At 23.9% G+C, this 27,072-nt stretch overlaps 1 protein-coding gene across 1 annotated transcript; it reads right to left on the minus strand.

Annotated features, from left to right (window-relative positions):
• Positions 1-14,865: 14,865 nt before the first annotated feature.
• LOC112784997 (probable disease resistance protein At5g66900) lies at positions 14,866-24,719 on the minus strand. The gene is made up of 5 exons (XM_025828428.3): positions 23,866-24,719; positions 18,988-19,406; positions 17,935-18,296; positions 16,728-17,002; positions 14,866-15,948 (listed from the first exon to the last, which is right to left on the minus strand). Exons 1-5 carry the CDS (start codon positions 24,503-24,505, stop codon positions 15,128-15,130), a joined length of 2,517 nt encoding a protein of 838 aa, XP_025684213.1. The 5' UTR covers positions 24,506-24,719; the 3' UTR covers positions 14,866-15,127.
• Positions 24,720-27,072: the final 2,353 nt, after the last annotated feature.

Below are 27,072 nucleotides of genomic sequence, written 5' to 3' on the forward strand. Positions count from 1 at the left end.
ATGCCGACGGAGACATCGACGACGGAGAGAAAGCTAGTTACGTGAATAACGGTGAGGTGATGAGATTTGAGGAAGCTTTGCTACGATTTATTCCATGAGGTGAGGGCACCACTACTAGTGGTAGGGTTACTGGGTGAGAAACTCAAAATCATTAAATGGCATATATATATATATATATATATATATATATATATATATATATATATATATATATATATTATTTAATTAATATATAGTTTGGTCCGACGGATAATTGGGTCTCCGTTATCTTTGCTCATTCCTACAATTTAGATTTAGTTAAATATTTTGTTTAGTTGCAAAACTTTATTCATTAAAATTTGTATACAAATTCAAAGATCAAATTGAGTATTAACTCTTCGTTTAACAAAAAAATAAATAAATTATAGACAATTTGTTATTTCTTTGTAACAAATATATAGATTTTGTTGAGTTATACAGTCGATCATATATTTATTAGTAAAATTTGAAAAATTATATTGACGTCCATGGATATCGGCAAATTGTCCCTAAACTGTAAAAAGAAAAAAATAATGTTAGGTCATTAATGTTTTCAGTCACTAATTTTTTTAAATTATTTTATTTATTTTAAATTTTAAATTATAAATTTTTAATTTTAAATGTCAAATTATAAATGTAATTACTCAATTTAGTTATTAACTAACTAAAATATTACTTTCCTGTATTTATTTTTTAATTATTTTTTAGATAGTCCAATTGGAGACAAGAATTTTTTTTAAACGTGCTATAATGATCATAATAGAGTAAATTATAATAAAATAATTACATGTATAAATAATTAACAAATAAAATTTTATAACAATTATTAATATATAAACAAACAAATTCAATATAAATATAAAATGTCAATAATATTACAAAAAAATAAAATAATTATTTAAATTAGCCTTTAATGTTTATAAAATTGGACTCTTTGACATTGTGGTTATTCGCCATGTCTAAAAGGCTGCATTTGTTTTTAAAAATAGGATAACACAGGACATTGAGAACAAAACATAAAGGACAACGATAGAAAATTTAGTATTCTTGTATTTTATTTAATGATAAAATAGAATAAATTATAAAAATATAATTTATTTTTATTTTTTGTTTAAAAAATTTTAATAAAAAATATAATTATAAAAAATTAACAAGAATAATGAAAGAAAAAATAAAAAATAAATTATATTTTTTGTTAATATCTCTATTTTTTTCCTGTCATGATGGATACAAAATATACTAATTCAGTGTCTCTGCATATAATGTCTCTCTCCATGTCTTATCTGTCAAACACGAGTTTGTGTCTCAATGTCTCTACTCACTGTGATGTTTCTGTAAACAAATGCAGCCTAAGAGACATGAAACAGAGGTGAACTAAAGAGAAAACATAGAAAGTGAAACCACAAAATACATGAACCTAGACTTGTTAAGTATCCATTTCATCAAAAGTGAGGCAAACCAAGAACAGTGAACTAGAGGGGGGGGGGGGTTTAGGAGTATATATATACCGGAACCGGAGGCATAAAGGCGAGCAAATGATGTGGTACCAGCAAACCAAACCCACAGTTACGACTAGAGACACCAAACCACAAGTGAGCAACGCTACGAACACGACAATAACGATAGAGACGTTGCCACTAATGATGGCGTTGCTGATGACAAGGCAGCAAAAGCAGCCTGGCTATGGGGATAAAGGTGTAGCAACACTTTGGGGAAGAGGGTGGTGTGTAGGATTTCATCGTTATTAAGATTGTGACTAAATTACTTGGAAATTTGGTAATTTGTCCATGATTAATGAAGGATTAATTGAGACAAAAATTTGAAAATCAATCGCTAATGACATGAGAAATGTAACGTTCAATATCATCTCATTAGTGACGGAACTTCAATAAAATTCGTCTTTAATTTTTTGTTAATTTGTCCGTCCCCAGGGACGGATCCAGAAATAATATTATGGGGGGCCAATAACGCATATAATATTAAAAATTATGTAAAAAATTATATAATATAAGATGTATTATAAAAATATATCGATAGAGAATATATTTTAAAGTAAAAAAAATATGTGTATACTTTTTACTAACGAAGTGGTCGATTTTTCGTATCATAAAATTCACCGATAATGGAATTTGTGTCAAATTTTTCAGTAATTTTCTTTTCAATATAATTAAAAGACAATTAACAAGAAATTCATCTTTTATTTTGTTTTTAAGTTATTTTTTACAATATTCATAGTTGAAAAAGATTTCTTAATTATAGCAGTTGAAACAGAGAGAATTAATATCAAATGAATAAAAAAGGACGGCCACAAGAAGAAAAAGAATTCACTTTATGAGATTTGAAAATTTTTATTTAATTAAAAAATATTAGTAATAATATCTTTTTCAGATTTCTTTAATATTGTTACTTACTTTTTAGATATTAAAAATTATTAATATTTAAATTAGACTGGACTTTTATTTATATTAGATTAAATATTAAATAATTTTTTTTAAAAAAATTAAATTATACATAATAACTTATTATAATTAAAAAAAGTTGGGGGCCGAGGCCGCCACTCGCCCCCCTTATGTCCGTCCCTATCTGTCACTAAAATTTGAAAAAACTTCTCACCCTAATTTTTCTGTTACTAATCTCATTATATCCATTTTTAATTATAGACAAAAAAAAATCGTCACAAAAATTTATCGGAAATGCAAAATATTTTAATAATGTTAGCTAAAAGACTTGAAAAAAAAAATCTAAAACTTTTAAGTTAACAAAGAATCCATCCATATAAATTACTGTTTAGACGTAAGAATCTTTGAAAAAAGAATATTTTAAAAAAAATAGCGCTAACCACTGCCTCTATCTTGTAGTATTCTAAGTCTAGGGTTGAATTCAACATACAGCTCATAAGGAGGAAAATAGCATGCACACAGAGTCTAGTCTTCTGCCAAGTTGGATTAGGTCTAAATGGCTTCTTTGAATTCCATAGCATGCATGGTTGTAGGTTCACTCACCCACTGTCTTTTGAAGTTGATCAAAGATCAATGAACGCTATGATCTCCAATCGCAAGTGATCGGTATTGCCCATCTAATTCGTGGCCTAACTTTAAATAAGTAGAAATTCATGTACAGTTGACTTTACGTGAAGTTGATAATTGAGAGTCGTTAAATGATTTGATTAATTTGACTAAATTTTTATCTAACAACTCTCAACTATCAACTTCACGTGAAGTTGACTGCACCTGAGTTTTTACCTTAAATGACACATTTGTTATATTGAACCTATAACTTCAACAAATTTATTCATGGCCAAAAAGGAGATTATAACTAATTTATTTATTCATAAATTTAAATAAGTCGTTCGCTTTTCAACTCATATAAATAGCTTTATAAAAAGTCTTTTTTTTTTAAATTAAAGTAAAATTTCTTTAGTTTACATTTAAATGTAAAATTATCTTCTATAAAACAAACAAAATAAATATTTGAACATATAGTAATATTAACATTTTTATTTTATTTTTAATACTTTTTTACTTATAGAAATCATAACTTCTCAAAAAGAATATCCTTTCCTATGTAATAATTTTACCAAAAACAAATTTTATACATATAAAAATAATAAAATAATAACATCCAAACAAACTTTAATCTTTCCTTTTATGACTCTTTACGTGAAAAATAATTATAAATATATAAGTCTCGTTTTTTTCACCTATCGTCGTGCACAAGAAAAAATATTAAAAAAAATTAAAATTTATTATCTTTTATTATATTTTTAATTATTAATTTAATTTTTTTAGTTTAATAATTTAATAATATATTTATTTTAATCTTTTTTTAAATATTAATAATTAATTAATTACTAAAAACAATAAAAAGAGAAAAAAACTTAATAAATAAAAAATTTTTTACCATTACTCAAAAATATTACTATCTAAGAATCAGAATACTTTAATCAGAATATTTTAATGGAAAAAATTTAAAAAACAATACTTTTATTAAAATCTAATTAGCATTTAACTAAAAAAAGAGTCAATAATTTTTTATTATTAATATAATTTTACACTATTAAAAGTATTAATAATAATTATTTAATAATTACAAATTATAAAATTTACTAACTTTTTAACGTTCTTTATTTTTTTTTTGGTGACTATTCTTCATTTTAATATAGCTAGCTAAGATCTCTAAAACTCCTTAATTAGCTCGTAACTTCTGCAACAAGTTCGAACAGTAATAATGGTATTGAACCGCCACTAATTGTTCATTCAAATTTCAATAATTAATAATCTGATATATGTAATCATTTAAATATATTTTTTAATTATATTATATATATATATTAAAATTAATTATTAATATAAAATATATATTAAAATATAAATATATATTAAAATAAATTAAATTATATATTTATACAAAAACATATTAATAATTAATTTTTATAATTATTTTAATATATAAATAATATATTTTTTTAATTGACTTAATTATTGAAATGTTCTTGCAGATACACTGTATTTTCCATCTTATTTCCATCAAAAAGGTTTGTTTCCATTTTCTCATCATATTCAAATCTATAAAGTATATTCTATTATGAGTAACCTTACCCATTGTATTTAATTAAAGTCCCCCGAGTTGGTATTGCCGTCGTTACGTGTACGTATTTGCTAAGTATACTATAAACATTTATCTTTTTACCTCGTAGTTATCTCCAAGGATAGCTTTATTCAATTCGGTCCAATTCGTTCGAGTATAATAAGTTATTTGATCTGCTGTGAATAAGATAGAGTAAGATACGAGTTTAAGGTGTACTTTATTTTATTCTATCCGTATTTTAAATATAACATATATTTTATAAAAATTAGATATATAATAAAAAAATTGAGAATTAAATTCACAATTTCTTTTATATAATAATTTATAATAAATAAATAATCACTATATTAATTAGTTAATTCAATAATTTAAAATATTAATTTATTATTTTTTATGTTATTAATATATATAAAATTTGAAACGATTAAATTTTATATTTATTTTAAAAAAGTTTAATATTTTTACGAATAAGATAGAATTTAAAACTTTAAAATATGACAAAATAAAATTTTAATAAAATTTTCAATTCGTAAGCTCAAAGACTCTACCTTATTTATTATCAGCCCTAACTTTACACATATACCAGAGCAGAAAACTAAGGGATATATGAGACTACTTATATATATCCGCTTGTAAGTTTAATAAAAATATTACTATATAGTATATACGAACTCAAATAATTAAGAGAATAAATAAAAATTGAAAAAGATTTGGTGATTAACCATTTTTTAGTGCTCGTTTGAATTGTTTTTGTAAAATTTCATGTGAAAACTCAAAAAGTAAATATAATATTCAAACGTTATTATATTTGAATGTACAACAAAAAATATTTATTTATATACTGATAATACAATCTAATCATCATAACAATAAAATCAATGTAATATCAAATTAAATAAATATAAGATTAATACACTATATACTTAATATTATATAGTATTTTAAATACATTTTAATAGGTCTTTGTAAAAAAGAAATTACTTTTTTCATTAAAAGAGAGTACATTTATATAACTATATAAAGATATGTATAAATATATGTCCAAGACATAATATATGATATGATTCATAGTATTATTTGATCCTTTTTACAAACCCATTGAGGAGGATAATAATGCTTTGTTGTTATTTGTATATATAAAAGTATTTGTATACAATTTTTTTAATTATTTTTATTAAGAAAAACAAAAATTTTCATTTTATTTTAAGTGAATAATATGTTAATTTTTTTGAAAATAAATAATATTCAAAAAATGATTGGCTGATAAAAGAATATTTCTTGTATTTTCTATCTAAATTTATAATTACTTTTTCTAATAAAAGAAAATATTCTTAAAAAATTATGCTAAGTAATTTGTTCAAAACCCAATTCAGACTCCCTAGTTGTTAACATATAGCTAAAATTGGATTTTTCTTTCTCAAATAAAGAGGAAAAAAGCTGTTTGTTATTCTTAACACGTGTTGATTAACAATTAACAACAGATAAAAGGATACTCTTTAGAGACCAATTAAAACTTTTCGCACCCAGTAACAAAGCAGATATGAACGTACAAATTAAACAAACCTACTTTCTCCGAAACCTCTGTTAGAATTCATAATATTATTTTTTATTTTAAATTAATAAAAAATGATATGAATAATTATATTTTAAAATAATATTATCTTATACCCTTTTTTATTTAGTTTTACTAAAAATCAAATTTTAAAATTTTTTGATATAAAATTTTAATATTATGTATGATATTATTTCTTTAAAAAATTTAATTAAATTGATAAGAAGAGTATCACTATATCACATCCGACAAATAACAGCGATTATATAGTCGATTAGCAGCAGTTTTTAACTGTTTTCGAACGGATAGCAGTTAATAATTCGTTAGAAAATAGCGTGTGACTAATTCTTTAACAGCGATTAATAATAACCGTTAATATAACTGCTGTTAAATAATATTTTACAGCGATATAATTTTATAACGATTTTATCTACTACTAAATCGTAAATAAAACTGTTTAAAAAAAATAACAGTTATTAACCGCTGCAAAATATCACCTGGTAAAAAATTTTGTTAATATCGTAGCGGAATGTCCCAAGTCCATATTCAGTATAGCTATGCATAATTGCATATATATATATAGCAGCCACTGGTATTACTAGCCTCATAGTATATTATTTAATTTACTTATTTAATAGTAAAATGTTATATTTGTTTCTTTATAATATTATAAGGATAAGTTTAGAAAAAGTGTTGGTTGCGAACATTAATGGCAACAAACCTTTACATATTCTCTTTTCTACAATTTCTGTGTTTTCCAGAAGTAGTCGCTCATATCTTTTCAAAAACTCAAAAGAAACTTACTTATCTTTTCCTTCTGTATTATCATTTAAAAAATTAATTTATGATCTTTAAGTAATTAATAAGTTAAAATAATAAAATTTAATTTATGGAATAAAATGAGTTTTTAAAAAATTGTAATTATAGACTTTTTTAGTTCATTTCAAAAACCGTTATCATAAATATTTTTATAAAACTATGATCGTAGATTTTTTTAGGTTATATTTTTTTGTAAAACCGTAACTATAAATTCTTTTTAGTCATTTCTAAAAATTATACCCATAAATTTTTTTTAGATCACTTTTTAAAATTGTGATCATAGATTTTTTTAAATTATTTTAAAAAAAAACTGTGACCGTACTTTATGATTATTCTATTTTAAAAAATTGTGATCATAATTTTTTTTTGTCACAATAAAAAACTGTGATCATAACTATAATTAAAAAAAACTGTAGCTATAAATTCAAAATATTACGATAAGAAATCAGAGTAGCAAGCTAAAGAAATTGGCATTTAAATTGCGAAGAACAAGCAAATAAATATCAAAATATATTCTAATTAACCAGACGTGGTTTGTCAACTGAGTCTTTTTAACTAGTCAATTACTAATCTAAACACACATAGATATAAAAATATTATTTATATATTAAAATTAATTATTATATATTTTTTATAAATAAATGTATAATTTAATTTATTTTTAATATATATTTTATATTTTAATATATATTTTATTTTAGTATTTAATTTTAGTGACTGATTTGATGTATATTTAGTGTTCATATCCTGATCAAACGCTAAGGTCTAGGTCTAAACTACAGATCCAACCACAAGGTTGGGCTCCTCTGAACACCGACCTTCTCTTTAGAAGTCGGTTCCCTAAAATCTCTCAACCCACTTCCAGGAGTCATATCGTAACCTCCCTAAGATAAAGGGACGGTTATCCACTCTGAAAGGTAGAACTACTCCAACGGTAGTTATTGATTCACTACTATAAATACACTGACACCCCTCATGTATCTCTAAGTCCCAATACTCTTTAGATCTGCTTACCCCTTGCTAACTTAGGTTCTTTGCAGGTATCACCCCCCATTCTCTCACACTCACAAATCGGAATGAGTCTCTAAAGGCGCAAACCCGCTTAAAAGCTTCCTCCCTCGTACGATTGGGCTAACCCAACGAATTTAGCCCATTAATCTTCGGTTACCCAACGTAACGTTTAGTATTATTGACGTAGATAATACGACGTCATAGTATTTTCGTGCGACCTACGTGTGATTTATGAGTGGACATGTATTAGTTGGTTCTTGATGAAATAATGAGAATAAATTTCGAAGAAAAATTATTGATTCTTCGATTCAAAGCTTGTTTGGTTTCTAGGGTTGTTACAACACCTCTTCCTAACGTGAAACTACCGTTCATCATAAGATATAATCAATTAACAACTACACATCCAATCACGAGATCTCTTCTAGGAAGGTTCACAGAATTAGCCTAATCTTTTTCCTTTTACGATTTTTTTTATATATCGATAATGTTAGAAAATAAAAAAATATTTTATTTAATATTTATTTAATTAAATATTAAAAAATAGAATATCAATAATTTAAAGATTAAAAATTAATTTAACATCATCGATGAAAATAAAATAAATATTTAAATTTTTAATAAAATTAAAATATCATGCGAAAGATAAAAATATTTTTAAACAAAAATCACCACTATAAAAAAAAAAACTTAAAATAATATACTAAAATTGAGAACAAAAACAAAAAGACATTTAAGCTCTTTAAATAGAAAAAATATAAAATTCTAAAAGACCGGAATCGAAAAGAAATAAGATAATAAATTAATTACTCGAATTTTTTATACAAATTTAAGATGTATCTCTAATCTCAAAAATTATGTTCAAAACACACAAATACGTATACATATATAAACCATAATCCAAAAAGAAGATTATTTAACATAGTTTATATAAAATATAATAAAAAAGAAATATTGTTTACTTTAGTTTTTTAAGAGAATTCTTTATCTACAAGACAACTCAAACACCATGACAAACAAAAAACACCAAAAAAAAAAACAGGTGAATGATTCATTATTTTTATACACTTGATCACAATTTAAAATACAATAAATTTTTAATTATTTGAAACAAACTCAAAATAAATATTGGCTTTTCAATTAGCTATATCATCTCTCTAGATGGCTATAATCAGTTCAAAAGCCAATCAACTAACCACAGTTAAAATTATTCTAAAAATTTCGTTGACATATAATATCCTTCTACTTATTTTATCTTTTCATAAAATCACAAAAATAAAAAAAAATAAAAATAAAGTAATATAAATAAAGAGTCATACCTATCTGTCATTGCCACAAATCATCATCCTTTACGCCTATGACACTTAACTTGTCATCAGAATTTCTAATCTATTTTCCATTAATTAAAGAGTAGTTGTTATTGTTGAATAGGGACACTTGTCTTTTCATAAGGGTAAGTTTTAGCTCCAAAATCAGCACAACAATAAAAAATTCAACCACAAAAACAACGTGCCAAGAAGAGTTAAAAACAACACTCAAAAATTAAACTGATAAGATTCATCATCTCATTGCACACATGAATCAACCAACAACATCATACCAAAAATCAATAACAGCAAACTTTCACAAAATTTTGTTTATCAAATAATAAAATAAAACTCTTAGAGAGACATAGAATTCTTAAATTAAAAATTTTCTCCCATCTAAGCAAAATTTTGGAAAAAACAAAAAGCTAGAAAAATAATGAAACGTATCTCAACCTCCAATAATACTTTAACGTTTTTCACTTAACAATTAAGATACCAAAAAATAAACTAAAAATAAAAAAATTAATAATAATATCAAATAAAAGAATAAAAAAATGAGTGATATAAAAAGAGAAGATGAAAATGCAAAGATGAAATCTTTTACGGTTATTGATTCAACGAAAAGAAAGCGTATTGGATTGATTTTTATAAATTTTTTTACTTTTTTACCACATAATTTTTTTAGAATTAAATACATAAAAATATATCAATTAAGAGTTAGAAAAATAAGAGTGAAGAGTTCTAGTGCGAAACAAATGGTGAAAAAAAAGCAAGACAACAACATAATTATTTGTTTCGTTAAATACTCCAGAAGAAATAGGGCATGGATAATTCAAAGATAAAGCTAATTTAGCATCATCAATGAAAATAAAATAAATAACAATACCATGCAAAAAATCAATAAAAGCAAACTCTCACAAAATTTTGTTTACCAAATAATAAACTAAAATTCTCAGAGAGACACAAAATTTTGATATTAAAATTTGCTTCAACTTAAACAGAATCAAATTTTGAAAAAAAAAACAAAAAGTTGAAAAATAATGAAAGTTACCTCAATCTCCAGCTATGCCTTAAAAAAAATGCACAATTCGCATTAAAATGTAGCACAAAGAATTGAAAGGAAAAATGACTGTATATATGTATGACCTTTTTACATTTTTGGTTGTTTTTTTTTTTCCTTAAAACTGCTTCTATGCCACCTTTCTTCTCTTATTCTTATGCTTGTGAAACCGAGTAACATAGTCCTTTCACAACCAAGCCAAGATTTTCACTTTCATTAGTATCATTACACACTTATAATTTAAATCACAATCACAAAAATTAACGTTTTGCAGCACAAATAAAAATTTTAGAAAATTGAAAAAAAAAACTAAATAAAATGGGGAGTCACCTATTTTTTTGGCATAAGAAAAAAAAATTAGGAAAGAAACATGAAAGATTTTAAGTATCTCATTCCTGTTTGAGTGCAAAAAAAAACTCTTACCGCACTAATTCAAGAGAGGAATCCTAGGTCAAGAGAGTTACACATTCCAATGATACAATATTTTGAATGAAAAACTAAATAAAGAAAGATAGGACAATAATAACACATGAGACCTACTTCAGTAACTAAAAACTCCATAGTATATTTAGCTGTTGAACTCATTGTTTTTTCAGTAACAACATCCATCTTTGTTTAGCTTTCTATACTTCACTAGAAGTTGCTCAACTCCAATGTATCTAAAAATAATACAAAAAATTGAAATCAGATACACAAATATAATTTTTTGCACGTTGCATCGATTGTGGGATTAAATCTCCTTTTATTATGTTAATGTTTAATCTTGATTTCAAATATAGGAAATCGAATGCCTAAGATCATTATGAAACTAACTTTTAAATCACGACCATTTTAATTTTTTTTTCAAGATTGCTTTTAAAGTTTGATGGAACAGAAAATATACCATAAGTAAATTGGACATCAAAAAAGGAGATCCCAACATCAGAAAACAAATGCTCATAATCCATGTATATATTCTTCTTTGTCTATAGTTTAAAATATGAAAAAAGTAAAAGTAATCATTTTTAGAATAATAGAACATGGCTTTTTCAGCAACCAAACACAAATTTATAATAATTTTTAGAATAATAGAGCATGGCTCTTGAAAAGAATTTTTAATTTGTATATATGATACTTTATATCAGATTTAAAGCATTTTTCAATTATTAATTATCGGGATACATTATAAATGGACGGAAAAAATTATTTAAAAAATATCTGTCGCCGGAATTATTGTCAAAATATACCGACGACAACAACCCAACTCATTTTTCAAAAATAAAACTAGAAAAAATATTTTCATCGATTTTTAACGTCGAATTAATCTACTTATTTGCTGGTAAAGTGGCACGAAGTTATATGCTTTGGCGTCAATGTTACTGTCGAAAATTTTCTTACGATAAGTTGTAACAGATTTTATTTTCTTGATATTTATATTTCACTACTAAATCTGACACAAATTACTATTGGATGCATAAATTCAACGGTAATTTATTACCGACGAGATTTATCCCGTCGAATAAATTCTAACGCAAAATTTAACAATAAATTATGTACTATTTTATTCGTTTTTTTTATAGTGCTCAACATTTTTCTTGTAGCAATCTAAAAAAAAGTTTTCAGTTTAATTGATAATTTTGAGAATTCTTCATCTACTTGGCTTATACTATGAGTCCAAGAACTCATTATTAGTATTTCATTATAATTTGATTTAATAGTGATTTTTAGTCATGAGAAGATTTAAGGACGAAGGAATATATTTTTAGGTTAGACTACGACAGTATAATCTGAATTTTACTTAAAAAAGTGATGATAATATCTAAAGTTTTTAGATCGATGGATATCCAATTTGAATAAAGGCTTTGCCTAAAAAGACTTGCGAAAAAAAATTGCACAAGATACATTAAACTTTATACATACCTTAAAATTTCAAATCAATAATAAATTATGATATTAAAGTACTTTGATTGTTATACTAATATTTGTGTGAATGGACGAAATAAACAACATAACTTTAAAGGATATTTTCATCTTTTTAAATTAAGAAAAAAGTTATATTTATTTATTTTTTAAATCAAAATCAAATTTTTAATACAACTAATCAAACAATATTTGAAGGGTGTTCAAATAATTTTAAACAAATCCTAAATTTAACTTTTTGAAATTAACTAAATGAGTATTTTACTATTATTAAATCAAAGTCATACTTCTGGTTTCTAATACAATTAAACAACTTCAACTCGTCAAAAAGTTATTTTAGTTAATCTTTTATGATGAATATCCTTTTTATTTTGGTTTTTTAAATATCATTTTGAGGGTATTTTAGTGTCTTTAAATCAAATTCATATTTTAAATTTATAATATGATTAACAACCTAAATTTTAAAGAGGCCATTTAATCTTTTCAAACTAATTACAAAGGTATTTTATTTTAGTCTTTCTAAGATCAATTCAATATTATTTTAATATAATTAAACGACCTTAACGATCTTAATTAATCTTATTAATTAGGATCTTTTGGTCTTTTTAAAATAGATCCTAACAAAATATTTTAGTTTTTTTTTTTAAATTAACAAAATAAAAGAAAATTTTAGTATTTTTAATATTAAATTCAAAGGTTTGGTTTCTGATATAATCAAATAATCTTATAACAGTATTTTAATCTTTTTTCAAATTAATCATAAAAAATATTTTAGTCTTTATTTTAAAAATTAACCGTAGAAGTACTTTAGTCTTTTAAAATTAATTATAAAAGGATACTTTTATCCCTTAAAATGAACCCTGTGGGTATAGTGCATAGTTCATATGAAAATTAAAGTGCAATAATCACAGTTCTTGTTTTTTTCTTTTTTTCTTTAAACCAAAATCATTAACAGTTTAACTAAGACCTACTGTGGAAGTTAATAAAATAATTAATAACTACATTTAGACCGAAGCAATGTGCAGACGAAACTAAGATTATAAATTTTGTGTTTTTAGTTTTTTAGATAATTAAAATAATAGATACATTTTTATTTTATAATTAATTATAAGATAATTTATATAACTCTTAAAATAAAGAATTATATCGTAATAAATTCTATGTTAATATAATAAAAACTGATTTAGCAATCTATATTTTATATATTGAAGTATTTGCTTTAGTAAATATTTAAATTTGTAAATTGTATTTTTCTTTTTCGCACAGTCACATAAAAACAAAATTCGTCATATATGTAATTTTTTTTTTGCACAGTCATATAATAACAAAGTTCGTTATATGTAATTTATTTAACTATTTTTTTTAGTATTATGGCATTAGATTATTTTATACAAATAGTATAAAACAAATAAATTTATAAAATAAATATAAATATTGGTCTATTTGCTAAATGATGCTCTATATTGTAATTTTGATCTTGTACTAAAGTTAAAAATGGTTGAAGAATTTTTTAACAATTTGTGGAAGAGATTATGAGATAGAAATTTGCAGATTATGAGATAGAGATTATGACAATTTTTTGATCTTGCACTTACATACAGCTGCAGCTATAATTATTTTATCAAAGAGAAAAATAAATAACTGAACAAATTTGCAAATATAACTCAGATATATTGATATAGAAAACGAAGTGGTCGCGTTGTGGTGTGATGGAGGCATCATGGTGCTGGGCAGAATAAGAAGAGTTTGGTCTTTTTGCAAATATTATTCAAAAAAATATTTTCAGTTTTTTATAGTTAATTAAATTGACTTTCATATAGAAGAATATATAAATGTTAGGATTTAAAATATTATTTGATTATTTATTGTAATATAATATTAAATTGCCATATTTTTATCTTTAAATAGTGTCAACTAAAATAAACAACATGAACAACCACCAATCAAATCAAAACATATTACACCTTCAAATTACCCACCTAAACCTTAATATTAGAATAACTATCCGCACACTTAGTGAAATGAATATCCGATATGTCTATTGTTCACATTGTTTAGTATTTTCATTGTTTACCGATACTTTTTCTTAATTAAAATTTAATACATATAATCGATTAAACTATATTATTTTTGTCAAAATTAGATTAAGCAAATTAATTTAATAGAAAAATTGGTAAACCAAATTTTAAACCGATTTAAATTAATATTTTTTTATAGAAAATAATTATAATTATAAAAAATAAGTAAAATATTTTTATTATATATATTTATTGAGAACCTTAAGTTTTAACCCTTTTTTTTTTCTTTGTGTTATTATAGGGTTAGAATTTAGAATATATATATATATATATATATATATATATATATAAAGATTATTTTAATTATTTTTTATAAAAAATATTAATTTAGACCAATTTAAAATATAATTTTTTGATTTTTTGATCAAATTAATTTATCTGATTTAATTTTAATAAAAATAATATAACTTAATAAATTATATATATTAAATTTTAATTATTTAAAAATATTTTTAATAATAAACGTTTTAAGTGTCTTTATGTAAATGGTTCGTTTATCATTTACCCACCTTAGTCTTCATTATCCCTTCCGAACAGTTTAAAATCTGCACCTTATTATTAAAACCGTATAAAATCCAGGTTACAATAATCCAGAGAGCAAGGCCGTACGAAATTCAAAAGGTTTCCTTCACATCCTACGGATAGGAATGAAGATTCGATAGTAGTGCCTATTACAATACAGTAATTAAGTTCTTGAACTTTCAAGTTTCAACAACCTTCTCTCATTTTTCATAACTGGAACAACTTCTTCATTCCATTATTAATGATGCCAAACCTTTCTCTTATACATTAGCAATAGCTAATTAACTGTGTGAAGCCAATTTAAGTTCACATCAACTTGAGGCACCTCTATCCTTAGATTAGGAATCATTGTTATGAAAGCTTCCCATAAAGTAGCTGTTTCTTCGTCACATGTCACCTTCAAATTCTCAAGATTGGAGATTAAAGACGGCAATTCGCAGTTCGCGCAACTCGTCATGTACAGCTTCCTTAGACCACACAGATTACTAATTTCTTCAGGTAAATTTGGAAGGCTTATGCAGTTTGATATGTCCAGAAGTCGCAGATTCGAAAGCATTCCAATGGATTCTGGTAATCCTTGCAAATCAGTGCAAGAATTGAGCCTCAAGATTTCCAAGTTCTTCAGATTTCCAATTTCTTTCGGCAATGAACAGAGCTTGTGGCAATTAGTGACGCAGAGCTTCTTCAGCGACGGAATTTCGCAGATTCCATTAGGCAATTCAACCATATCTTTGCTGTAATCAATGTTCAACTCTACTAGATTTGGACATGCTTCTGAAAATTTGAAGTTATCAAATTCGAAAGCATGACTTGTTTGACACATGTAGAGGGATAGTTTCCTTAGATTCTTTAACTGGCCGAAGGAAGGAACAGAAATTCTCTCTAGTCTTATTCTTTTCAGGCTTGGTAAGGAATCAAGTAGCTTGAAATTGTTGAGCTCAGAAGGATAGAAGCCATAATTTGTTACTATGAGAACTTTGAGTTTACTCATTTTCTGCATGAACATTGGAAAAGAGAAGAACTTAGCTCGAAGATGGAAAATCAGAACTTCAACGTCAGCCGTTTGCATATTGGACCAATAAGAAGGGCAAGTTTCATCTGAAAATGCAACCCATAATGTGTGAATTGAGTAAGGGCTATTAAGTGTTTTTAAATATTCAAAAAATTCTTACTTTATAAGCACATCCAAAAGATTTAGATTTTAACAAAATAAACTCCAAAAAATATTAATAACAAAATGATTCTTATATTAGTAATTTTATAAATAATTAACACTTAAGTGATCAAATTAACTATTTACCAAATATTTGGATTATTTTGTAGAATAAAATATATCTTTTGGAGTTTATTTTGTCAAAATCTAAATATTTTAGGTAAAAAAATCACTATTTAATATATATATATATATGTCTTTTATTAGTTAGTATTCTTTATTGCACAATACAGATACTAAGATGATGAGAAATTATAAGAAACTAATTTTTAATTAATTATTATTAACTAATTTTAGTATTTAAAATTTAGGGTTAAATATATATCATTTAAGGTCTAGAATATAAGATAAATAAAATAATTAATATTGGTCGAAAAAAATTAGTTACCTAACATTATTCATATATAAAATTAAAAAAATCATGAGATAAAAGTAATTAAATTTGAAAACAAACTTAACTTGGTGAATCATAATTGGTAAAAATATCATATATAGACATTTTTTAAAAAAAATATTATTTTTAGGAAAGTATTATAATACTTATATAACTATAAGGTTGTGATATTTTAAATAAAATAAAAAAGAATAAAAACAAACCTCACACCACTAATTATATATTCATGCTTCTTAATTAGTTTTGAAAGAAAGGTGTAGAATAACTAACCAATTGCTATTGACAAAGTGCGTGCATGGATCTGTTGCGGCATCTGTTTATTAATACACCATCTCAAACATTTTGAAAAGATTTCAGCAATGATGCCTCGCTGCTTCTCCCCAAGCCCAAATTCGCCATTCTGTTCGTTCATGCCAATGCTCATTCTGTGTCTATGTTCTGTTGCTTCTTGATTGTTCTCATAAATTGCAAGTTCTCTTAGAAGATCATGCACCACGATGAAGTGGTTGTTGTAGTAATAGTTTTCAACGTCACAAGCATTTTTCCTGGTTGAGAAATGAACAGAAACAAATATTTTAGAGACACAAAAACCTTTATATGATTAAAACAAGCAATGCTAAAGTATATCGTGATAGCCAAATTATAGATTGTAAATCTTATTAAATTCTAATTTTTAATAATATTAAAACAAAATATTAGTACAAACTGTTATCTAATATATGCCAACTAGTTATAGTTCAAATGGTATAATTTTTCCATCCTCAACTAGAGATTTTAAGTTCGAATTTCATCCTTATCTAATATATATCGATAAAAAGTACTGAATAAACCCTTATTCCTAACAAAAACAAATATGAGAAAAAGTTGTCTACCATTATCAATCTGAAAATAATAAATTCATCTCTTATCACCAGTGATATTTAATTTACAAGTTCATCATTCTTTTAATTAAATAGGTTTAATTAATCTGTTGGTCTTTATAGTTTTGTGAAATTTTTAATTAGGTTCTTATACTTTTTTTCTTTTTAATTAAGTCTTTGCACTAATTTTTTTTAATTGGGTCTCTATACTTTTTTTTCTTTTTATTTGAGTCTCTGCACCAATTTTTTTTAGTTAGATTCTTATAAAATTAAGCCAATTACTGCCAAAAGAGACCTAATAAAAAAAATTGGTGCAGGCACCTAATTAAAAGAGAAAAAAAAAGTATAGAGACCTAATTAAAAATTTTGCAAAACTATAAGAACCAACAGAATAATTAAACCAACTAAATATTTGTTGTTCTGAATTAAAAAAATAATAATAAGTTGACATATTAGTTATTGTCTTACATGTATGTATTTTGTTTAAAAAAAACTAAATTGTATGTCATTTGTTTTTTTTTTTTTTCTCTAATATAAAATTCCCACTCTGGAGCAATGCAGCCTATTCAGCGTGCCATAAAATTTATATAAACTGGATTGAAGAATTTAATTTGTACCTTGCAACTAAGACATTAGCCAAATTCATAGAGTTTAATGTGTTGATAATAGTCATTGCCTCTATGCCATCATCATCCATTCCATACAACTCAGTCCATATATCCAAGAGAACAGTAACAGGGATTCTTTGATCTTCCGGAAATAGCCCTAGGTCCATGAAGCACTCCTTTATGATAGGCTTATCCTCTAAAATTTCCAAAATATTTTCGAGGCATTTTAGTAATTCCTCACTTGAATCAAATATAAAACGACCCTGTGACAATTTCTCTACCATCTTGAGCCAAAATTCATAAGGTTGATTTCTTATTGATCTACCAATCACAGTAATCGCAAGAGGTGAACCCTTGCAACCTCTTACAACCTGCATTTTCAGTGCAAGAAAAGTTATTTAGTAACTAACAAGACATGAATCAAGCACCTTAAGAAGCAAGTAATCTGCCAATCACCATGGTTTTTTTTAGAAGCTCAAAATTAACAACCCACATTTAAGCCTCTATTACTATCAACTATGTTAGGAATAAATTAAAATTACCTAGCCATCAGAATAGAATATATATTGGAATATAAAATACACATTAAAAATAAATTCAACTACCAACTATATTTGTACACAAATATATGGTGACTGATTTTAGTAGCTAATTTTAATATATGAATAGTATTTTTTAATATCATTAATTAATTACTAATTACTATAAATTACTATTAATAAAAATGATTTAATAAATAAATATTTTATTTGGTATCCAACTTTTATTCATAAAATACCTTAACCATTACTCAATATATCTAAACACATATTATATCAAAATATATTAGATTTGAATGCACTATAATCTTAAAAGTTTAATTTTCATGCACTAAAAATGTAAAACGGTTAATATAGTTGTTCAATTATATCGATTTTTTTATGACTACTCTCAGGGTTATGTAAAATATAGTTATTTTTGCTGAGATAATGTTAAAATAGTTTTATAATAACATTGCATCAAAATTAAATTTTAATCTTAAAGTCACAAAAATATTAAAATTTACAAAGTAAGAATACTCACCTTTTGGAGAATATCTTCATCATTTTGGAAATTTGAGAAGTAGTTATCTTCCAATTGGGCAAAGTGACTGAAAAGTGTTAATGCATCTTCATGATTGAGTGGTTCTAAGACGATACATGGGGTGCCAAATCTAGGATATGCAACCCTTGAAGTAACCAGAATCTTGTAATCTGATGATGTTTGTATTTTGAATTTCTCAACAAGGGATTCTGAACCAGGCCAAACATCATCAAGGACCAACAACATTGGACTACTTTTTCCAATATGCCTCAGCAAAACTCCCATTCGGTTAATTGCATCTTCTTCGTTTTGAAACTCTGGCACTCGATATCCAGAGTGTTCAAAGAGTCTCTCTACAATTATCTTTATCTTGAATGTTTTCGAGCATGTGATGAATAAGATATTTTCCCTGAATTTACCTAAGGAAACGAAAGAGATCTGTTTAAGATTCTTGTATATATCATCATTTCAAATTAAAATGCATATATAGCTTCATTTTGATTTAGGTGTGTAGAGACGGATTTAGAAAAAGGCCTAAAATTAAAATATTATATAATTAAATATAATATTATATGTTTAGTAATATATATAATTATAATTATTATTTTTTTAATTAAAAAATATTAATAAATACTTATTATATAAAAAAGTTATCTTAATTTTTATAATCATGATTAGTAGTTTCTTTTAATTAAAAAATGTCAATAAATGTTTATTATATAAAAAGTTATCTTAATTCTTATACATTTTTTTATTTTAGATTTAATAAAATATAAAAATTATCTTTTTTTAATTAATTTATTTTATTGAGTATTATTGTAACAAAAAATTATATTTTTATGTTTCATATTTAAAAAAATGATATAAAATAATAAAAATAAATTATTCTAATAATTTTATTATATGTATTTAAAATATATTAGTATAAATAAATTATATAAAATATAACCGTTTTAATGAATTTATTTAATATATTATAATTTTATTATTATGAGAAAAATAAATAAATTTTAAAATAATTTAATTTCATGTATGTACTATAATATATAAAGATTTTGTTAACACCTAATTAAATATTGATTTTATTATAATATTAAAATATTTTTATATAATAAAAAGTGTAAAAATTAAGAAAAAATATTTAAAAAAAGAAAAAGAAAGCAGTTTAAATATTTAAAACTTTGAAAATGTATTTTATCGAAAAGTGATTGAGAATAATATTTTTATTAATTTAAGGATTGTTACTAATTTTTTAGTTTAATAGTTTAATTATTTATATAAAACAATTATTCATTTTATTTTTTAAATAGAAAATAAAATTATATAATATATAATAATTTTATACACTTAAAATTGTTAACTTTTGTTCAGAAATGTTAGGGAGAAGGGGGATCGAAACCTATGCTTGTCCTCCCTTAGATCTGTCCTGTGTGTGCGAAATATGACTTTTTTTTGTTACCATCTCAAATCTAAATTTCTATTATGAAGCACAAATAGTTTATTTTGCTGAGTTGTTATGTTTGTGTATTGAACATTTTAGATATGATGCTCATTGATATTTATTCGATACGTGTGTCTGTTGTATTTAACTGTGTCTTAATAAAAAATAAAAAATAAAAAATAAAAAAATTATTTTTCGGACACGTTTAGACATATTTAAATATCATCACGTATTAGCGTATTTAATTTTATTCTTGAGATATATTCTTAAAATGAATTTAGATATAGCATATTATTATTTATTAAAACAAAAAATATTTTAAATACTTGATATAATTAAAATAAAACATTAAAAATAATTTAAAAAATTAATTTATATTTTTTAATAAAATATCAAAATATGATTACGATTTATCTAAAAAATACTTTATATTTTATATGTATGCATGCCTTCGTGTCTTATAAGATTTTAAAATTCGTGTGTTAGCATGTTTCGTGTCGTGTCGTGTCCCGTATCCATATCAGTGTTCATGCATCATAGATTCTACTAAAAGCATTAAACATAGCTAGGGAATAGTAATTTTAGAAAATGATAATATCACTTTTAATTTTTATAATATAATTTTTTATAATTTTTGTGTTATATAAATTAAAAAAAGAGTGGTATTATTAAAATAAAAATAACATTATCATCTTTCTATTTGTATTGTAAAGCAAAAATATATACATGTACCACACACTTTATTACTATGACCTTTTTTTATTATTTTTTAAATTTAAATTTAATTATTCTACTAGTGCTTATAATTTTATTAAACTTTTAATTAAATTTTTATATTTTTTAATCAAAATTCTATAATATATTAAATTTTATAATTAAATTCGATTTTTATCGTGACAAAAACACTATAATTAATGAAATATTATGTTAAACAAAACAAATATACTACACGTAAAACAAACAAATTTAAAAGATAACTTTTCTTATTTTTTAAATTATAAAAAATCCTCAACATTCTCTCACGCTAATAGAGAATGGACGAGAAGAGGAGAAATAAGAGAGCAAAAAGAAGAAGTAGGAAGAGATGGTAACGCCAATGGTGGGAAGAAGTAAGAAGTGAGGAAAGAAACGCCACTGTCATAGTCGCTAGATGTCCTCTATCACCACCACTGCCATGCAGAGAGAGAGAGGGAGATCCAAAACGATGGAAGAAAGATAAAGACAAAACGAGAGAGGAATTGCGAAAGGAAGATCAGCAGGTTACGAGAGAGAAAGAGAATGGTGCAAAAGAGGGAGGTGATGGAGGATGATGCCACTGTTGCCACATCGTCCCTTTTCATTTGTTGCCGCTGCTCGTGCTCACCGTCTCAATTTCGATCTCATATTTCTTCATATTGCTTTGTTTTGTCCTTCTTCTACTTTTATTTTTGAATTAGTTTTATTTATATTCACTAATTATGCTAAAAAAAATTTATTGTATTAAAAAATTCTGATTATAAATTTTGATGATGTGTTCTGTTTGTTATTAATTAATTATGTTATGTAAAAATTCTGCTTTTGATCATACTAAAAATTAATTATGACAATATTTGCTTTTAATTTGGTGGGTAAGGGAAGTGAACCCTACCTATAGAAAATGAGTATCATAACTTCTTTGTCTTTTTCATAGGTAGAAAATATGGATAAATCAGTTAATTTATATTTTTAAATATATTTTTTATTATTTAATGTTAATAAAAACTTAATTACAAAATTTAATATGATATAAAAATTTAATTAAAAAATATAAAAATTTAATTAAAAAATCGATAAAAATATAAAAATGAATGAAATAATTAAACCTTAAATTTAATATGTCAATTATTCCATATTAGTCAAATCATTAAAATTAAACCAATATAATCCAAAGTTCAATAAGTGTTTATAAAAGTATATTTATAAAGTTATCAAAAAACCCGTCCCAAAGGATATATATTCCAATCTTTTGCTATTTTTTTTAATACTTTATAACTGTATTTTCTATTTTTTTATAAAAAATAATACAGAAAAAAGGATAGCGTATTCTATGAATAGACTGCACTTTTAAATATAGCTTTAAAAAATGTTGTTGAATGGGTAATGTTTTTATAGTATATGAGGTCAAATATCACTTTAAAAAAGTACTTTAATTTAACATATCATATAACTTAATATAGAAAAAATTTATAATATAAATTAGGACAAAGCATTATTTTTGCCTCAAATGTTTTGGTGTAAGTCTTAATATTATTCTATTTTTTTAATTGTGTCCCAAGTAAAAGCAACTCATCAATCTTATCTCCCAGTTAACTTTATCAAAATGATGGCATATAATCACTTTAACTAAAATAATTCAATAATACTACACTTAATCATATTAATTAAAATAATTCAATAATTAAAATAACTTCATCAATTAATTACTTTTCAACTATGCTACACTTAATCACTTTAATTTAAATTCTTCAATAATATTAATTTCTTGTGTATTTATTAATTTAAATACTTTTATTTGAATAATTTAATATTTTTGATAAATAAAATTATCTGGATTAGTTATTAAATTCTAAACTTGTAGTATTATTATTTTTTATATATATATTCTTAAATAAATAAAATGATCTGGATTAGTTATCAAATTCTTGAATTTGTAGCTATTTATATATTCGAAATTATCTGGATAGGTAATATTATATATTCTTAAATAAATAAAAATATGTAATTAATATTAATATTTATGCAATATACACAATAAAATTAATGTACTTATCATTAAAATAAAGTTAATTAATTTATAAATAAAAATTTTATTTAAACATCAATTTTATTTTGAATTTATTATAAGAGCGCAGTAAAGGACGTTATAATTTTTGTTTCCAATTCATTGACTATATAAAAAATAAAAAAAAATCTTTACCTTTTATTTTTATATAAACTTTTTATTTATAATATCTCTAACAAATGTATTTATTAATATACTTATTAACAACACCCTTACTATTTTTGTAAGACAGATAGTTTAAAATTTAAAATAAATTACACGAAATACTAACATGAGATTAGAGTGAGCAAAATTTATTATTTTTCTTTTGTAGTTAGTCAATAATATTTAAAAATATGAGTTAAAAACTTATTAAATTATTAGACTAAAAAAATTGATTAATATCTAAAAATACTGATAAAAAATAATAAATTCTATTGATATTTGAGTTTTTTTTTAATTAGTATAAAAAAATATTAGAAGATTAATATAGTTTATTATTTTAGATTGCAGTTTTGATTATTAATTTAATTTTTTTAATATAATAATTCAATAATATAGCCTAAGAGTGGAAATTGATAGTTAATGGCTTTTCTCACTAATATATCATCAATCAATTCATGCTACTAGCTATTAACAAGGAGGAATAATGGCATACCTTTGACTTGTTGATCCCAACAGAGCGATGTAGCCAAAGTGGTCTTCCCAGAACCAGCCAAGCCGGTCAAAACAATGACTGACACGCCATCCCTCTCCCTCATAACCTCCGCCTTCAACTTCCTCATTGACTCCTCCAATCCCACCGTGAACCCTCGCTTCTCTGGAACACCACATACCCCCCTCCTTTCCGAAACACAGCCACATTTAAGCACCTCAATAATCTCTCTCAACTTCTCAAGCGTCTCATTCAAATCCTCCCTCAAAGCTTCATCAAAGTAATCACAATCATCATCATTGTTATTATTATTATTATTCTTTATATGCCGAACGAGCCAGGAGAAGCAATTTTCCCACAAGTGCGACCAAGAAGAGCAACTGCAATTGCATAGGCTTGCACCGTCATCATCAGTTTCTGTTATAAGAGCCGTGATTTGCTCTCTTTGTCGATCAAGGTGTTCGTCGTCGTAATTGTATTGCTTGATCTCGTTGAACAGAGGAGTCAACTCTGTGAGGATTACTGACCTTAGAAATCCTCTGTTCTGATTGCTCTTTCTTGCCGTTTGAAGCATTTCAAGGATGCTCTCGGATGCCTGTTGAAGTAGAGATGCAAGAACGGCAATTTGCGTTGTGTGCGCCATTATTAACGGCGATGAAGTTCAAAGTGATGAGAAAAAGAAAGAGGAAACAAACAGAAGCTATAGGAATGCGTTAATTGGCAGATTGGAAGTTGAATAAGGGGAATCAATCAATATAAAAGGGTGAAGCTAATCGCCAGCGGTTTAAATAATTCGAAGTTTCCTCTGACCTTTCGAGTCCCTTACGACTTTCTTTCCTCTCCGCGGCTTATAGTATGAATGTGATTAGTAACGTTAGTAAAAAGTATCAGGGATGCACGATAATGATTTAACAAATCATACAATGACTCTCAATTATCAACGTTACGATAAAGTTGATAATGTAATTTATATTATATGTATATTAATTTTATAATTTTTATTATTAATATATAAAATGATACATGATTTAAATTAAGAAAAAAACAAAAAACTCACCAATGATTTTTTATTTTATTTTTTTAAATCTTGCACAATGATTTTTTATTTTAATTTTGTAAAAAATAAAAATCTCATCCAACAATTTTTTATAATTATTTAAAAAAAGAAAAATAAAAATCTCATTCAAACAATTTCTAATTTTATAATTAGCCCCCATATTCTCATAAAATTTCAAAAAATTTAATATTTTTATATTTTACAAAAAATCTCTCATATATAAAAAATTTGTCACTTAAAAAATTTTAAATTAAAAGATTTAATTAATTATCAATTGAAATTAGTATTGATTATCAATTTTTATTTTACTATATTTATGGTCATGTTTTTGTATCGTAATGAAATTAAGGATTTGGAAACTTTTATACTTTAATAACTTAATTAGAAACTTCTAACTATATCAAAATGTAATAAAAAATTCAACACGCAGAATCATTGATTTATAAGGAAAATTGAAAAAGCCAGTCTAACTTTGTATTCCCCTTTGTCCTGGTATTAGTTTTTCAGGTAATATATGTAATAAAAGATTTAATTACTCTTAAGGTTGTTATAGTTTTACTAATTTTAATTACGTTTTTATATTTTTTAAGTAAATTTTTATATTATTTTTAATTTTATAGTTAGACTTTTTTTTAGTATAAAAAATATTAGAATTATTAACTAATTTTTTTATAAATTAAAAGTATTTAAAATTAAAAATTTAATTAGATTTTTTATTGTATATATTTTGGAAGAAATTTTCTATTAATTTTAACATTTTTGATACAAAAATGACTTATTATAAAATTAAAAATAATGTAAAAACCTAATTAAAAAAAATATAGAGACTAAATTAAAAATTTAATAAAATTATAGACATCAATTAAAAAAGTAAACCACAATAAAATGACTCTTGTAGCTTTCACACACTCACCTTCCAATCCTTCTTTTATTATTATAGTAGGTGTACATTAAAATTAGTTATCAAAATTAGTTACTATATAAAATATTAAAATATAAATAAATATTATTTATATATATTAAAATTAATTACTAAAATTAATTAATGTATATTTATGTATAAATATATATTATTTAACTTATTTTTAATGTGTATTTTATATAAAAAACTAATTTTAGTATACACCTAATATAATTAAAATTTATAAAATATATATTAAAAATAAATTAATCTACACATATATTTATATACAAATATATAATAATTAATTTTAATAATTAATTCTAATATACACTTAATATTTTTGTTTACCTTTACTATTTTGTTATGTTGCTCCCATTCTCGCAATATTATTCTACTTTAAAGGTAAATATCATTTATTTTAACAATACTTTCTAACTCAATAGACTTTAAAGATAAATACTAATATTTTTTATGGCATTTTCAAATTTAATAAGTTAAAGATTAATTCACTGTAGATTAAAGTTTTATTTAATAATTTACAGTTAACTAATAAATTATACATGCACAAAATGAGATTTAAACCCCTAATATTTATTTAAGTAGACGAATAAAATTATTACTCAACTAGTCTAAATTGACTAAAATAAATATTAATTATTTTTAATATTTTAAATTAAAAATCATTAAAATTTATTTTTAATTATAACTTTGTAAAATATTTAGTAATTATTATATATATTTTATTTAATTATCTTTAATAAAAAAATTATATATTTTAATATATTATCCGTACAAAATACAAAAATATATATTAATTCATATATAACTACATAAAAACTAATTTTAATAACTAATTCTAATATAAACCAGACATTTTTGTTTACCCTTTTCTATTTTCTTGTGCTGCTCCCGTTCCCAGCAACTTTCAATTACACCTGCATATCATAGTCATATTTTCCGGATCCAATTTTTGTAATTAAATATAGAAATATGGATGAAAAAGTTTAGGGAGTCAGTAATTTTATTGTATTTTTTCTAGCATGTAACCAGCAGAAAAAGGTGAACTATTAAATAAAATTTCACACCATTAAATTATCATTAATAGCTAGTTGATAGCACCAATCACAAATGTTGCTGGCTCTAATATTGCTCAATATAGATTATTAGATTCATTTAATTAAGAAAGTTATAACTTCAGTACATATAAATAACTCATGAAGATAAACATGTCAACATACAAATGCAAATT

This window comes from Arachis hypogaea, chromosome 1 (genome assembly GCF_003086295.3).
Source record: "Arachis hypogaea cultivar Tifrunner chromosome 1, arahy.Tifrunner.gnm2.J5K5, whole genome shotgun sequence".
NCBI classification, from domain to species: Eukaryota; Viridiplantae; Streptophyta; class Magnoliopsida; order Fabales; family Fabaceae; genus Arachis; species Arachis hypogaea.